This window comes from Artibeus jamaicensis, unplaced genomic scaffold (genome assembly GCF_021234435.1).
Source record: "Artibeus jamaicensis isolate MK-2021 breed Jamaican fruit bat unplaced genomic scaffold, CSHL_Jam_final contig_3173, whole genome shotgun sequence".
Lineage (NCBI taxonomy): Eukaryota > Metazoa > Chordata > Mammalia > Chiroptera > Phyllostomidae > Artibeus > Artibeus jamaicensis.
In genome coordinates this window covers 27896-44882 of record NW_026521737.1, presented here as the reverse complement: position 1 = coordinate 44882, position 16987 = coordinate 27896, and the positions used below count along the sequence as shown (strand labels likewise).

General features: G+C 39.9%; 2 protein-coding genes across 4 annotated transcripts in view; one reads left to right on the top strand and one right to left on the bottom strand.

Moving 5' to 3' along the window:
• Positions 1-5895, top strand: part of CFAP69 (cilia and flagella associated protein 69) — a 69840-nt gene extending 63945 nt beyond the window's left edge. For 2 of the 3 annotated variants that reach the window (XM_037152529.2, XM_037152517.2), the window contains 4 exons: positions 1066-1263; positions 2993-3079; positions 4325-4429; positions 4956-5895. In XM_037152529.2, coding sequence (XP_037008424.2) covers positions 1066-1263; positions 2993-3079; positions 4325-4429; positions 4956-5126 — 561 coding nt within the window. In that variant the 3' untranslated portion in view covers positions 5127-5895. The remainder of the gene's footprint in view (positions 1-1065; positions 1264-2992; positions 3080-4324; positions 4430-4955) is intronic. The other variant, XM_037152538.2, reaches the window with a different exon arrangement.
• Positions 5896-11285: 5390 nt separating this feature from the next.
• Positions 11286-11684, bottom strand: FAM237B (family with sequence similarity 237 member B). Its single transcript, XM_037152450.2, has one exon. It carries the CDS (start codon positions 11682-11684, stop codon positions 11286-11288), a length of 399 nt encoding a protein of 132 aa, XP_037008345.2.
• Positions 11685-16987: the final 5303 nt, after the last annotated feature.

The window sequence follows — 16987 nt, the reverse complement described above, 5'->3', positions numbered from 1 at the left end:
AGTTTTTATTTTTCATTTTGTATATAATACTATTCAAAGCAGCATACAAAAAATAATTGTGTATTTTCAATGGGATAAGATTTCATCCAACTGTTAGTTTATGAAAGAAGATGGATGTTACTGAGAGCTATTAAAAAGCTTCCCAGAATGTTTAAAATATAATTTCTTCTCTTTAGAAAACATTAGAAGCTAGAATTAAGTGAATTGCTTATTAAAATAAATTCTTAATTCTTATTAAAGTATAATTTTATCACTACTTTATGTGATGGTAAAATATCAATTAAAGGAGACTAGGTTGCTTACCTTGCTGGTGATGTTTTAGTAAATAAATGCTTTCAAGTTTCAGGGGTGTCCTTTCAAGTAAATATTTTCTAATAATACTGGGATACTGTATATTTGAATGTTGTAAATGAATAAACTTCTATTTTCAAATGAAAATAAGACTGAATTCATATATCCTATCCTGGATATATAAATTTTTCTTTAAGTTTAAATGTACTCAGGCACATTAATTTTCAGATGGCCCAGAATATGCTATGGAGCTGTCAGCTTGATAGAACCATGGAGTTAAGAGCTTGAGATCCAATTACTGCTGTACCAAGAAGGTGGGGGGGGGGGCGGCGCCCTATTTCTCAAGGTGGCTAGGTTCTAGGGCTCCAGGGATTCCTGGGTTCATTCCTGCGTTCCTGTAAATTCAGCTCGACTCATCCTTCAATACACAGCTTTAGGAAGAAAAACGTCAGTAGTGCAGGGGAATGAGACTAAAGCAGCCGTTTCTGCGGCTGTGAAAAGGGTGACTGTAAACCAGAGGGCAGATGGCAATGACCTAGACTGAGGCAGTGGAGCCCCATCTGTGAATACTTTATCATTGAAAAACGTTTGGTAACTGGTTCTCCAAGTCATTCCCAATGCGCCTACCTTGGAACATCCCTAAGGAGTAAGTTAGGAAAGCTGGTTTGGTAAGTGTTAACTTTGGAACAATAATCAAAATAAAGTATTACTGAAAATCGTACCTTTTATTTTCAGTTAATTTAACTTTTTAAATCTTAAACTTTGTTATAACAGATTGGAGAAATATGGAATGAAATATGTGAAGAAATAAAGTTAGAAAGGTTAATACCAGTCACTACAGATAAAAATGCTTTGGAAGCTATCACAACAGCTTCAGAAAATATTGGAAAGATGGTTGCTTCTCTGCAAAGGGAGATGGTTGAAAGCCAAGCACGTCAAGATGTACAAAATGAACAAAAAGTATATGCAAAAGTAAGCCACGGATACCACTGAGTCACGAGATGATAATTTCGTTGTATAAATTAGTTGAAGGTCTCCATAGGATATATTTGCCATACTTGTGAATGTTTCAGCACTTAAAGTTATTTTGTAGTTTTCTCTTATGTTGCTTTCACTGTCTTTATCCAGTTTTTAAAGTCACGATAGAGTTAAGAGCTTAAAATATTCAGTTACTGTATTCAGTGCTGTTTCATGGCATTGTAATGTGATTTCCACAGGCTTACATTTCAGAAGGTAAAGACACCTGAGACACTTCCCTGTTTTGAAATGTCAAACAGAATTCCAAAATCACTGGCTATTTTAATGTGTACATTTAGCAAATTCTGACAAATGGTGTACCTCTGTAACTCTGGGTATACCTTCACTGGGAGAGTTGCTCCTCGCCCCTGCCCAGCGTGAGCCCTTACCGGTAGGCCAACCACGTAGCGACGAGCGGCATCCTCAGGGCAGTGCCCGAACACTGGGAGCGTCCTCTGAGTCCAGAGGTAGCTGGTCCCTGGCTTTAGCTGAGCAGACAGAGCCTGTGAGGGAAATACAAGCCATTTGTCTGCAACTTTACACAGGTGGGAAAATGACACCTCAGAAGCTTTCGAGCAAACAGGTTGTGGCTGTTGAAATCAACTTGTCCACAGATATAAAGATGACGTTGACTCCCCACTTATGTGTGGTGATCCTTTACAGCTGCAGCTAAATACTTAAAACCCTTTAAGGTGATTTCCAAAGTGTTTCCTACTGCCCGCTCCTTTCATAAAATGTGCATCTTTAGCCCAGTGGAACTCTACCTGCACCTATGAATTTTGTTCTGTTTTAGACACCTCCTTGCTCAAAGTTTCGTTAAGCATTTTTATTGTATGGATGCTGCCATTTAACCCACTTATTTGCTCTTATGTGCGATGGCCCCACTGGAAGTTCTGCTGCCTCCTTAGTCCTGTCGAATGACATAGTGTCTGCTCTGTGGAGCAGCCATTGCCGATAGGCCGGTTATTGTTGCTTTGTTATTATGGCTCTGCCCCACTTATTTTTTAGCAGTCACTTAATTAAATACTCTCAGGTTGGCAATTTAAACTCTTGGTGTGTGTGACTTATCTAATAGTATATTTTATACCGACCAAAGGCATGTGTCCTCTGATTATATATGTAGGGGTAGCCTGTTGCGAAGTATAGTTTTTGCACTGTGCTAGTAGTTACCTCCCTAGACCGCATCACCATAACAGATCAGCACTCTCACAAAATTGTCTAGCCGCAGTCATAAATTAGAAGTAGTCTTACCTGTGTAATCTTGCTTAAACTATTATCAGTAGCAGCAGGAATCTACTTTCTCCTGTGAATTTGTTGTCGGATCATTCATACATTTTGTTCTGGATTACTATCTACCTCCACAACTGATAATCCTGTAAAACGATCAGTCTTGCTGAGAGTGATTGTTGTTACTTTTACATTTTATATTTTTACAACAACACTTTGTACGACATTTCATGGGAAACAACTCAAACCCTAGATACATGAAGGAAGGGTTTTTTTCCATTTTAATACTTTTGTTTTTTTAAGTTGTTGGACTTTATGATCATTCAAATCCTTTTGTTAAACAGCCTTAAAATTTACTTTGGCGAAAACTAGGTCTTCCTTCAAAATAAGGGCTTTTAAGCCCTTTGTGGTATTCTTCCATAGAAACTGGAATTCTTCATTATCTTTCTCATTTCAGATACAAGCCACACACAAGCAAAGAGAACTGGCTAACAAATCATGGGAAAATTTCTTGGCTAGAACATCAAATGCTAAAACTCTAAAGGTAGGATTTTTGAAATATTACAGTATCCACAACCAATAGCTAACTCTGGCAGACATTTTCGGGAATAAATATTTATTCACCTCTTTCTGTAAAATGCTAACACTATTAGATCCTCATATGCAATTTTGGATGATAACAAAAAATATGAATTTTTACAGTTGCTGAAGGTGCCACTCTGGGTTTTATTTGATTTAGCAGCAGAAAGCAAAAATGGTGATTCTTGGCTTGCATAAAGGAGGTGATAGTTAGCCAGAAATGAGTTTCTACTTTCCATTCTGTTCCATAGGAAGCAGAGTGAAAAACAGAAAAAATTATTGTCCACATTATTCTCTCCCCTAAGGATGTTTCCCCTCCATGACCACTAAAAGAAACATTATATTCAAGTTTACATGGATTTGGAATAAACACCTGTTTGGAAGCTGCTTCAGCTATAAACTATAAGCTAAAACATTTATAATGGTAATTGTTCACATGAAATATGTTGGAAGCACCATGGATTTCCCAAATCTCATTACTTTTATCCACTTTTTCCATTAACACTTTGAAAAGACTTTTACATAATGTTATAATTCTTCCTCTAAATATGCAGTTGCTAAATGTTATGTTAGTCTGTGAAAATAGTGGAACCATGTTAAGATAGCAAAACCAAAGCTAAGAACACGCTTATTCCAAGTTCCATGTCTCCCTGTTCTCACTGAAGGTTCTTCCCAACTTTATTTATAAAATATGCTCATAACTACCTGTACTTTTAAGGAATAGATAATGAAAATCAGCCCTTTCTGAGCAGATCATTGGTTACCTTGAATTGCGCCTGTTCTTGTGCCTCAACTATTAAGCTTGAATATAACTGCAACAAGGTATATCATTTATATTATAAATGCTTGAAACATTTAAGTGTACTAAATATTTAATTTATGTGAAATAATTGGAGAAACATGCATCATCTGATGTAAATTCAATAGCTTATTCAATTATGCATTTAAAGTTGAACTAGGACTTGCTTTATTCCTTGGGATATGACCAGGACTTCGGGAAATCTTAGTGATGTTTTTAGGTGACTAGTGTCTTTTGCTAATAACTGTCTTGTTAGCTTAAATGAGTAAATGCCAATTCCAGTGCTAACTAATAAAAAAAAGAGTAAGTCAGACACAATCAAATGTAATTTGTACAGTTAAGTATCACAGTTACTACAATATTATTAACTTTAACAGCAATATTATTTTCTTTCTAATTTAAAATCTTCAGAAAGCAAAAAGACTTCAGGAAAAAGCCATAGAATCCTCTAGATACAGTGAGCGACCACCAAATGCAATATTGCACCAGACAGATATTAAAGGCCTTAACACAACGGTAAGATGGTTTTCCTCCGTTACTTTTCTTAGTAGATACTGAATTTAGTCCCCAGACTGTTATTTCCATGGAGTTTGATTTCATAATTTTTATTTTTGCTGTTCAAATTCCATATAGTTAAGGCAGATGTGTCTGTAAAGTACCTCCACCCTTGTCTAGTGCTGCTTAGACCAGGCCCAGCCCTCCGGGATCCTCTAGAAACCACTGCAAGCACTAGTCAGATTAGTTCTCCGCCCCCTTTGACAGAAGATGTGCCGAAGGTCTCTGCCGTATCCCTGTGTTCCTGGTGTCCTCTTGTAGGTGTAATTCAGCCCTGATTGTGAAGCCAATAAGCAGGAGAAGTAGAATTCAGACCCATTTGCCTGGCTCCAGAGCCCTTATCTTTCCAACGTCATGCTGCCTCCTAGTTACTTATATGTACTTTTCGTGTCTTTGCCAAAGTACTAAGCTCAAGGATGAATGAGTTTTTCTCCCATTGAAAAATTTTATAAATTGACTTGTAGACATTTGCCTTTTGCTTTTTTAGGTGCCCTCCGGTCGGGTGGTAGCTGTGGAAAGCACTCCTGCCCGATTAGTGGGAGGACCTCTGGCCGACACAGACATTGCTCTCAAAAAACTTCCCATTCGAGGAGGAGCCTTACAAAGAGTGAAAGCAGTAAAAGTTGTGGGTGACCCAAAGAAGAGCATTCCTGCATAAATAGTGCTGTCTAGGGAAGTTTTGAAATAAATTCTGCTTCTAATTTTTTAGTTAACTATATCTTTATGTAAAATGTAAAGCAAATATTTTAGAATATTTTAGTAAAATACTATTGAAAATAAAAGCAAGCAAATACAATTTATTTTTATTGAAAATATTAACACAGAGCATCAGAAAGATTGTCACCAGTTTTTTTGGAAAGATGGCTGATTGTCTCAACCGAAACTGTACAACATATTGTCTCAGTTAAGGCTCTTTTGGTTACATCTGAACTATTCCAACTGATTTAAGCCAAAGAGAGAAAATACAAAAAAAACTCTTATAGTCTCTGTAGCTATCAGATCTACAAGGAATTAAGACTACAGGTGTTGTTAGATCTAGGGGCTGAAACTCTTAGTCTTCTCCTCCCCTGGAAGCTCCTGGATTATTCTCTCCCAGGTTGATATCCAGCGGAGAGGAGTGCACGCCTGTCCCTCAACTGTCCTGCAACTGCCCCTGCATTTCGGGACCCCTGACCGGCTACATGCCCGTTCCTTCCTGCGCCATTCACCATGACTCTGGCCAGATCTGAGTACCACTCGCTCCCAGAGCCAGAAGCAGGCCAACCCACCCAAAGCATGTGGATGGAGTGGAGCAGGGGTTCAGGATATTGTTCTCATGAGTACATATAAATACTGGGCAGCAAAAACATTAGCAACAAATATGTTAGTCAAAGTACAATGTTATTTTGTTTTAAAAAGCAAATGTTAGCTATGAGATAATAAAATTAAAAAACAGATGGCTTTACTTTTAGTATATAAATATGCAAAGCAAACTCTATGCTACTTTCTCTTCTTTAATGGGGAAGGAAAAGGAAGAGTGGGAGAAGTGTCTTCCCTCCTTTCACAGTGGAGGTATCCTGCCAAGGAGTAGGAAGTAGATGCGCTGTTGCTGGATGTAGAATAGTACCTGCATTATAAGTACCCGTTATGAGGCTTCCATAGCCTTTCTCTTTCCCCGTGAAACCCTTCCTCCACCGGGAAATCCCAAAGTTGAGTTCATATCCAGGGCTGGGAGAAAAAAAGAACCTGTTTTCTCAGACAGGAAGACATCCTGGAATTTGTCTAGATTCCAGGCCCATGGGCACACTCAGCGGTATCCTGGTACCTGAAGAACTGGCTCTTAAGGGGGCAGGAGCCCTCATTGGTAGTGTTTGCCAGTGTGCACTCCACCAAGCTGCCAGTATGATGCTACTCAGTGCAGAGTTGGGAAGACCTTCCTAGAATCCACTTTCATTATCAGATACGAGAGGGCTCCAGCATCCCACTAGGCCAATCTTATTTTATTCTAACTTTTTTAATTTAAGATTTTATTTATTTTTAGAGAGATCAGAAGGGAGGAAGACACAGAGGGAGAAAAACATTGATCGGTTGCCTGTTGCATGTCCTTAACTGAGAACCTGAGCCACACCAACCAGGGCCAATTTTTTTAAATTGTATTTATTGATTTTAGACAGAGAAAGAGAAAGATCAACATCAATTTGTTGTTCTATCCATTCATGCATTCACTGGTTGACCCCTGTATGTGCCCTGACTGGGGTTTTAACCCACAGCCTTGGAGTAACAGGGACAGTGCTTTAACCAGCTGCCTGGCCAGGGCTGGACCCGTCTTTTACTGTCTCCTTCCTTCATCTCCACTCCTGCCCCCGACTCGCATTCCTCCAGGAATTTTCCTCTGTCCTCATCTGTGGGATGGTAACATCTGCAATGAAGGACAAAATTACAGCCATTGTTACTGTTTTAATTAAAATGAGTTGTGAGTTCACCTCTGGCCAGCAGCCTCGCACCCTGGCCCAGATACCCATTCTTGTGTCCCACCAGAGCAGGTTATATGTGTCAGCTTATTTGTGTGCTTTTTCCCTCCTGAATCCCTTTTTCTGTTACCACCACCCACAAGACATTAGAAGACATAATTTGTTCTTCCTCTTCACAGGAAGCCCTGAGCACAAAGATTCCAGCTAAAGGGGAGTCACTGCGACACAAGAATGGATGTGGGTAGGAACATGCAATGATGAGATGCCCATACCAAAACACCACATTCCCCTCAGATGCATCTCATGTGATACTTGTCCATGGCCAAGAACCATGAATCTTTGCCCCGTTTTGTAAACAATAAGCTTCTTCCCCAGACTCTAAGCTCCATAAGGACAAGGCAGGAACCATATCTCATTCATTATTGTAACCAGTACCTCAGTAAATTAATTACTGAGTCGGTGTGATGGTGGCTTGAGCTCTGCAAGTGCAGCAGAGTCCTGAGCTCAGAGAAAATTCAGTTAACAGAATACTATACAGGTAATGCTACGCTCGGACAGGTTAAAGTAGTCCAAATGTATTTACTTCATAATGGTGATAGACTTCCTCTAAAATGATGAGGCATAAATACAACTACATTAATAAAGCATGTGTAGAAATAGAATCAGTATCACTTGGTTGAATATCATTTTTTGAATATCATTTTTTAATAATGACCTGGTAGCTCCAGATTAATTAGGACTGACTACAGTCAAAATACTGTGTGATGGCCTTGGCCAGTGTGGCTCAGTTGGTTGGAGCATCATCCTGTACACTGAAGGGTCCCAGGTTCAATTCCCAGTCATAGCACATACCTAGGTTGCCTATGAGAGGCAACCAATCAAAGTTTCTCTCTCTCTCTTCCCTCCCTCTTTCTCTCTCAATCTCTTTCTTCCCCCTTTTTTCTTTCTAAAAGCAAAGAAAAAAAATGTTCTCTAGTGAGGATTAAAAAAACCCAACTCTGTGATGTCGGTGCACCTTTCCCCTGTCATGTAGATCTCAACCTCTCAGGAAAAACAGGGCAGGTCATTACCTAGCAGCCACTTAACCGCTGAGTAAGTGTGGGTGGGTGGAGGGTAGCAGTGTTTAATCCGGACTCTTGCACTTGGTAGCCGGACTGTACCCAAGTGTGCCTATTATAATTGCAGGAAGTGAATGACTCAGTCTGTCTGATAATATCACTAAGTCTCCAGGGCTTGCCTCACATCCCGAGCGCCCACCCCACTCCCGACCCACAGAGGACGTACTGCCTCGCCTATCCAGCCTGACCGGGAGCTGCAATGTGTACTCCCTATGAGTCAGCCAAGAGAAGATTTCAAGTGGAAGCTTTCGCTAACTAAATGGAAAGAAAGTGAAAAGGATAAAACTAATGGAGTTTAGTGAGCAGAGACGCAAGCAGCTTCAACACCTGTCAGCAATGAGGTTTTTCTCATTCCTCGGTTGAACTCTGTTAGCCAGGGATTGCCTATAACCAGTGAGTAACAACTTCATGCTTCTGGTCTCAGTCCGCCTTCTGCAGCACAAGGTACATGTCATACAGGGAAAAACTAAGGTGTTCACCCTAAGACTGTTCAGGGTAAATGTGCAGTTTTCTGGACTATGAACTGGCCAGCCCCTCCTGAAGTGCTACAGTCTGTTACCCCTCTACACTGTGCCCAGCAGAGCCGAAGACTTCCGGGTGTAGCCAGACTCGTGGAAGGTAGTGTAATGAAACCAGTTCCGCTCATCTTTACATACTTTCTGCCTACACAGCCTGAGTTTCATTAGCAATCAAGTTTCATGATTGCTCTTATTTAGTTTATAGTCAAGGAAAACGTCAAAGATGCTTTCTGTGAAAGAAAAAAAGCCACTCCTGACCCAGAAACTGGCCTGGTGGTCCTATCAAGTCAAAATTTGGTAGACCCAGTGCCCAGATCTTATTTCTAACAATATCCTCCAATAAAAGAAGCCAGGGCTTCTTGGAGAAATGGCTGAAGCTGGAGTAATTTGAGCAACAAAATAATGTAGCATTGGATTATAACCCACAGTATAAATAAATATCCATAAACATCTCTATATAAATAATGATGAAAGAGAAAGAAGGGAGGGAAGCAAGAAGAGAAGGAAGGGAGAGAAACAGACAAATCCCCCATGCAAAGAATTCCAAGTAATTTCTGTAGACATCCCCTCCTCCAGGCGGTGGAACACCCCCTTAAGTGTGGGTTATGCTTAGTGACTTCCAAAGAATACAGTATGAAAGAGATGGGAAAGTAACTTTACAGCAGAGGAACCTGTGGGACATTCATTTAGCCATGTTCACATTGTCACTGATAAGTGTATACAAAGTTTACCTTTGTATAAAACATTGAGAGAAGTTCTTTACCTCTGTGGTTTTCATCCGAAACAATCTATAACCCTAAACATAATCATAAGAGAAACATCAAGCAAACCCAAATTGAGGAACATTCTGCAAAATCGTCAAGATCACCAAGTACATCATCCTAGAGCCTAAGGAGATGTGACAGCTCCGTGGGATTGTGGTGTCCTGGGTGGGGTCCTAGAACAGATAGGGAAGAACCGTGAAATCCAAATAAAGTATGAAATTTGGTTCACAATAGAATACTGTTGGTTCATTAGTTATGACAAAGATACCAACTAACATAATAATAGGGAAAATGGGTGAGGAGTGTAGAAGAACTCTGTACTATCAACTTTCCTGAAAAACTAAAACTATTCTGAAATATTTGAAGGGAAAAAGGAAACATTCTATAGGAAGAGCAGAGGAGCTTTAGGTACAGACACTCAATTACTGTCCATTTTGTCACCTTGTAAAGAAATATTGGGGAACAATTTTTAGATGTTGTGCTGCCTGTTCTTTCTCCTCGGCCTTAAGCCCTCTGGAAGGTAACTGTCCGGAAGCTGAGCTGTATGGGCCCAGTGCACACGCCGGCTGTGAAGGAGACTGAGTGTCTGCCATAATATCACGGTCTGAGCTGGTCGGGGAGGGTTTGGTTTGGTTTTCATTGATCTCTTGACTGATCTAATGAAATGATTTTGAATAGGGCAAAGGAATACTTTCCCCCCTTCAACCCTATTTTGGTCACCATTTCTCTTTTCTTAACTTATATTTTGATATCATGTAACTGCTTTTGAGCTAGTTGTATTTCCTACTGCACCACAGTCCCATTGCCCTGACAGCTCTGTGAGTCGGTTGTTCAGGATTTGTACCTCCAACCTCAATTTTTGTTAGGTGAAGGAACGAATGAATGATGGAATAACTAAATTGTTCTATACAGAAATGACATGATTTGGAGCAAAAACTTGGGAGAGTTTAATAGAACATGATATGTAAAAGGCTTAAGATGAATTGCTCTAAAACTAGAATGCTTTTTTTGGCAAGTGTCCTTATTTTTAATATTTTTAATAATCCAATAGAACATGTAAATTCAATTAGGAGAAGGAAACTAATTATCATTAACTTATGTTGGAAGGCTAACAGTTCATAACTTGGTATAATTTTAAAGTCAATATGATGTATAAGATACCTCATAAAATGGGTTGCAGTTATACTCCATTGGCTGTTCTTTAAAAAACGTGTCACCTTTGCATTTTAAGTAGAGTTTTCTTTAAAGCTGCTTTACAAAGATGTCTCCTAAGTAAAAAAATATTAACAAATTATCTGAAAAGATGCGAATGATTACTCAATAGCCATAAAGCAATTACACATCAACAAAAATACAATATTTGTCAATATTGAAGACTTAGAAATAACAATTTTGATAAATACTACAGGAAATAGTTGACCTCATAAATACTGACAGCTAAACATTCAGTTGGTGCCATCTTGCTTGAAATATTTTCTGTGTTCTCTCTTAGATGTAAAAGTCATGCTTTGTAAAATCCAGTCCTATACGGTGACAGAGGAGAAATTGTTAATTTTTATTCTAACACGACTCTTAAGATTCTCTTCTTTTAAATAACCCTATTGAAAAAACCAATTTCAAAAAGCTAAATACATGGCCAATGTTTAACAATTTCTTCAACAAATGTAATATGAATAATTACAGTGTTAAATGGCTGTTTTATTAACTTTGTGGGAGAAAATAAGACAATAATTTTATGGATCTATCAAAATGTATGAGACTCCAAGATCATATAGAATCAAGCATTTGTATATCAGAGCTCCCATGGCATCTACATCATATAAAATCAGTAAAAATGAAAGTTAAAGCTGATCATATTAAGGAAAAATACCTCAAGTTTGCTAGCTTGTTGGATAAATGTAAAAAATCAAAATGATTAAATATTTAATTTTTAAGAAAACCAAACTGCTATTCTCTTAAGCATACATTTAAATTACTCCTGTTATCTTCTGTGGGAAATTATACCTGAGAGGCTTCGCCCATCCTCTGCCCCTTCCATGAGATCTTGAGAGCAAGCAGTCGACATAAATGTTCCGGAAATCCTGAGCTGTGCTTAAGAAGACATTATACTGTCTAGGCCACTGGGATTTTTGCAAGAACAACATGAAATTACATAAAGCATCCACATTGTGCTCTATCTTGAGTTCCCTGAGATCTACCAGTGTCAAAGAGCAAGTGTCCCAGCGCTGGCGGTCCAGGTCTTCCCTGACTCCTGGGCTGATGCTGGCAAGCACTCCCTTTTGAAATTCACAATCTGCATTCATCAGACAGGTCAGCATCATGCACCCCAGTGGTAGGCAGAACCATCTCCTTGTGGCAAAATCCATATTCTATGCAGAAAAAAATGTATTTTTAATTTAAAAAGACTATTCAATTACTCAACGATCTCTTTAAACCCCCCAAATTACAAGTAATACATATTTGTTTTTGATCCAGCCAAATTTATCCTACAATGTATCTGCTTATTTCCCTCGGTTGCCAACTCTCAGACCATCCTTTGAAAGGATATTACAGTTGCAATTTGTTTAACAACATTCTGATAAACAGTCTTCAGGAGCCACTGAAATCCAGCTCAAGTGAAGATGCTATAGATACACAGGGTCTGGCACAAATAATGCCCCATTTGTATTACAAACTCCTTTATTACAAAATCATAAGCATTTAATTCTGTGACATAGAAATGCCATATGACATTGTAGGTGAAATGTTTGAGTAAAACTGTAAATTATTACACCCGCATACGATTACCCTACCAATGACACTCAGGCAGGCCTTACTTCATTGTGCACCTTTAGAGCTGGAGGAAACCTTAAAAACCATGTACTCCAACCTTCTCCTTTTACAGATTAGAAAATTCTCAGCGACGTGGCTCAGGAAGTTCTCAGGTCTCCTGTCTCCCTGGCCAAGTCTCCTACCCCAGTTTTCAACTGAGTGGATCAAAATGCAGCCCATTCTGTACGTAACCTTTGGAAAAAAGCTTATCCAAATGGCGTTGGACACTTAAGCACCATTTTAAGTTTCAAAGTTACTGATACTGAAAGTTTTTCACTTTTATTCATTGAAAGGTATTTGTTATGTATTGATGCGCCGTGGGTCCCTGGCTTCTCTTGGGTTGTTCAGGAACTGGGTGGAGATTAACACGCAAGGAGACAATAAAGATGATATAAGCTAATGCGGCATGTTGCAGGGCCAATGATACTCAGCAAAATCTTGGCATTTTCTAATGACTCTTTGCACAAGTTTCCTTGCCAACTGATCGATTGTTCAGTAAGTCAGCCTAAAAGCACCTTAGGTGGAAGTGAAGGACTGCCACACAGCACCTGTTTACAGGCTGGCGCTGGAAACGTCCCTGACTCAAGCTTGACAGCAGGTGAAGACAGAGCTAGAAGACAGGACTCACCTCCTTCCCCCTATACCGCCGTCTGCCACCTCCCCCCAAAAAATTAGAATAAAGAGACTAGTCAAACGAAACGAATTTAAATTAGGTTATTAAGGTCGTTGCACGTAGTCGAAAATTGTGTATCCAAAAGGGAGATACTGGTTAGGACGGGAGAATTTTTTTTCCCTGGTAACTTTCAGGTGACGCTCCCAGACCAGCGTCCTCCTCCTGGGTGGAGTCACCTGGACGCAGAAAAGAAAGCCCGAGCGCCAGTGAAGTACTTCTCGCCTGCCGCCAAAGCGCGCGTCCGGGCGCGAAGTCCTGCCTGCGCTGCACTCAACTAGGGAACGCGGGCTGCTCCTGCCTGGGAGGGACAAGAAGTTTCAGCGCGGGCTTGGGACGACCTCCGGCCCTCTAAGCCCTCTTGTCCAGCCGAACCCACCACGTGAGCAGCTAAAAGACGGGAAGCAACGCTCACCTGGCGCCTTGAGTGCACCCAGCTAAACTGCCTTGGCTGCGCCACGCTCCTGGCCGCGAGGCTCAGGTTCTCCAAAAGCGGCGCTGCGATTACTTCTCCGGCCGCGAGAGACTCCGAACTCAACCCCCATCGTAAGAACCGCCCTCCTTTTCTAGGGACCAAGTGAGGGGACAGAGAGTGAGTGGATGCGCTCCCGGGGCCTCGCCCTCAATTGCGCCCCCCGCCCCGCCCCCAGCCCAGAAACCTCGCTTCCCGCACCCCGCCTCTCCCGTTTGTTGCCGAGTTTCTTCAGATTATAGAGGCTCAGTGTCTTCCTCTCTCACCTTTTTTCCTTTGCCTCCTTAAAATGACCCATCAAGGCAGTGGTCTATACATACCCAAGCTATCACCTCCCTCTACCCACCCAGCCAACACGCGCCCTATTCTATCCAGAGAAAAACTTTGAAAATGTGTTGTTGAGCTGTATGAGTTCTTAATATATTTGGAGTATTCGCACCTTATGGAAGGTATCATTTATAAATATATACTCCCATTTGGTCGGTTGCTTTTTTGTTTTGTTGATTTCTTTAAGATGATTAATAAAAATAATGCATGGCTTGAGAAACATGTTAGCTTAGGACAGGGTTTGTTTTGAATGTAAATTAGATGGATTAGTTAACCTACTGTTAAATCTAAACTTCTACATGAATTTATCATATCTATTTTAAAATATATTGTGTTCTTTTGAATTTAACCGCCGTATTTCACAATGAGATACCACCACCTTACACTTGTCAGAATGGCTATTATTAATAAGACAAGAAATAATAAGTGTTGGAAAGAATGTGGAATAAAGGGAACCCGTGTACACTGCTGGTGGAATGTAAATTGGTGCAGACACTCTGGAAAGTATGGAGTTTGGAGTTTCCTCAAGAAATTAACAATAGGGTTAGATCACCTAACCCAGAAATCTCTTTCGGGCATCTGGCCCCCAAAATCTAACACACTTATTTGTAGAGATAGATGTACCCCATGTTCATTGCAGCATTATTCACAGTAGCCAAGACAGGAAACAACCTAAGTGTCCTTCGAAGGATGATTAGATAAGGAACATGTGGAACACATGCTCCATAGAATGTACTCAGCCTTAAAAAATGATGAAAAACTGCCCCCTGCAACAACACGGGTGGATCCTGAGGGTATCAGCTAAACTGAAACAAGTCAGATGAAGAATGGTAAGAACCATATGATTTCACTCAGTGTGGGATCTAAAACCAAAAGCAACAAACAAACAACCACAGGCACACACAACAGTAGGGTGGTTATCGGAGGGGAAATGATAGGAGACCAGGCTGTGGACGGTGAGCATACAAATACACAAATGGTGTGTTATAGAATTGTATGCCTAGAACTTACATTGGATCAGCCAAAAAGTTTGTTTTTTCCCATAAGATGCCTCCAGTAGTGCTCAGTTGTCTTGAACTTTATTCGGAACAATTTTGTTAGATTGTTTTGTGACAGCTGTCATATCAGTGTGCATTTTTAAAAACTTATCAAAATTGGTGAATCGTGTGTAGCCATTTTAATAATGAAGATGGAAGAAATATGACAACATTTTCAGCATATTATCTCAAGAAATATAAAAATACAACTGAAACACAGAAAAAGAATTGTGCAGTGTATAGAGAAGGTGCTGTGACTGATCAAATGTGTCAAATGTGGCTTGCAAAGTTTTGTGCTGGAGATTTCTCTCTGGATGGTGCTCTATGGTTGGGCAGACTAGAAGTCGATAGCAATCAAATCGAGACATTAATTGAGAATAATCAACGTCATACCATGCAGGACATAGCCAACATACTCAAAATATGCGCAGCAATAAAGTTATCGGTGAAAATGAAAAATCTCTTATATTTTACAGAAAAAATAGGAACATTTTGGCCAACCTAATATGTTATTAACCAGTGTTACCCCCAATAAGTATAATTTTAAAAGAAAATATGATTGATAAACACACTCAAAGGAATGTTGTTCTTTAAATCATCTCCATCAGAAGCAATATATTCATCACTGTCTTGTCATGATCGTCCTGTCCCCAGTATATTCCCATTGTCCATAGACTTCATCTCTGAGTTTTACTATCACAGAGCATTCTCCTTTCTCTCTCACTTTAGGCCCTCATCCCATTTCAGAGTCCCTTCCACTAATTTAGCCTCACTTCTGCAATTAGGTGTTTATTTTCACTCCATTACTGGGCATGTATTTCTTTTCCTTTTTTTAAAGAGAACCATCAATGTATTGGTTGCCTCTCACATGCCCCCACTGGGGACCCAGCCAGCAACCCAGGCATGTGCCCTGACCGGGAATCAAACCAGCGATGACCCTTTGGTTTGCAGGCCGGCACTCAATCCACTGAGCCACACCAGCCAGGGCAATTTCTATTTGTCATCTACTACTACATATGTTGTCTTTTTTTCCATGAGAACATGTGATCTTCCGTATGACTTATAAAAATACTATCTTCATTTCCTGTTTTTCTAGTGACTGGCATATAATGCACTCAATGAATATTTTTAGCTGATTTCTACTTTATATTCATAATATTCTCTCCATTCAGGAAATTATATCAGCTTTCCACAAGACATTCCTAAGTCCTTCAGAACTCCAGGGTTCCTGTTTCAGGAACGGGAACAGGGATGGAGTGACGTTTCCCTCATTTAACGGGCCAGTGGCCTGTTCATCAGTCCCCATGCTTCCTGCCTTCCAATCACTTAGTGGAGTTCAGTCGTCCCTGTGTTTACCCCATTTATCCTTTGTACAGCATGCTTCTCCGGGAAACCCTGCGGTCATCACACCCCAGAGATGTCAGAAAAGCACTCCATACCCAGCAGGCACATGTTGGCTGACTAATACCGAGTATCTACAAAAAGAAGAAATTTTCAATTCATCGACTTCCTGACTCATTATAATGAAAGACATTCATTTAAGACATTCACCGTTGCAATTGCCTAGAGTAAACCTTAACAACAACTATCAAAGGGAGATCCAGTGACCTTGGGGAGAAAGCAGGAAAGGAAGACGAAATGAATGTGTGCCCTGCAGAGGAAGCAAGTTCTCCCTGACTGCTGACTAACCGAAGGGAAAGCAGACATTATGTATTTATTTGTCTTCAGGAGCGCAGGGAGGCGATGATGAACAAAATCGGGTCTCTGAGACGGGAGGAAAAGAATAGGTTCAGCAGAGAAGCTGAAGAAAGATCATTGCCCAAAACAACCATTAGTGTGAAATAATTTGTTGTCACTTTTTAAAAAAAAATAAGAAATAAAAGTTTATGTTAGGATTTAGTTTATCTTTAGTTTGGCTAAGACATAGAAAGTGGATGAACAGCATGTATTCTAGGATCCTCAGTATGCCTGTTTGCATTTAGTGGGATGCAGGGGTGGATTTCTTTAAGGATCACCATAGATACCCTTACATTTTCATAGGCTACTTAGGGTTAACATAAAATCAAATCATGTAAAATGTGGGAACCTTGCAAGATACGACTGAATTTAATAACCATTCCATCCTTTTTGCTATAGTTGTCAAATACGTTACATTTACACACATTATAAATCCATGGTGCAATGCACATTATACATTAAAACATTCTTTAGCCCAAAGAAATTTAACAATTTCTTGTAGTGTATGTCCACTGTCAACATATTCTTTTATTTTTCCTTATTTGCAAATGCATTTTATTTCACCTTCACTCTTGGAAGATCATTTTTACTGTGTGTAGAATTCTGAGTTGATAT

Coding starts and splice junctions, on each gene's coding strand:
- FAM237B (XM_037152450.2), bottom strand. CDS start 11,684: ATGGATTTTGCCACAAGGAGATGGTTCTGCCTACCACTGGGGTGCATG.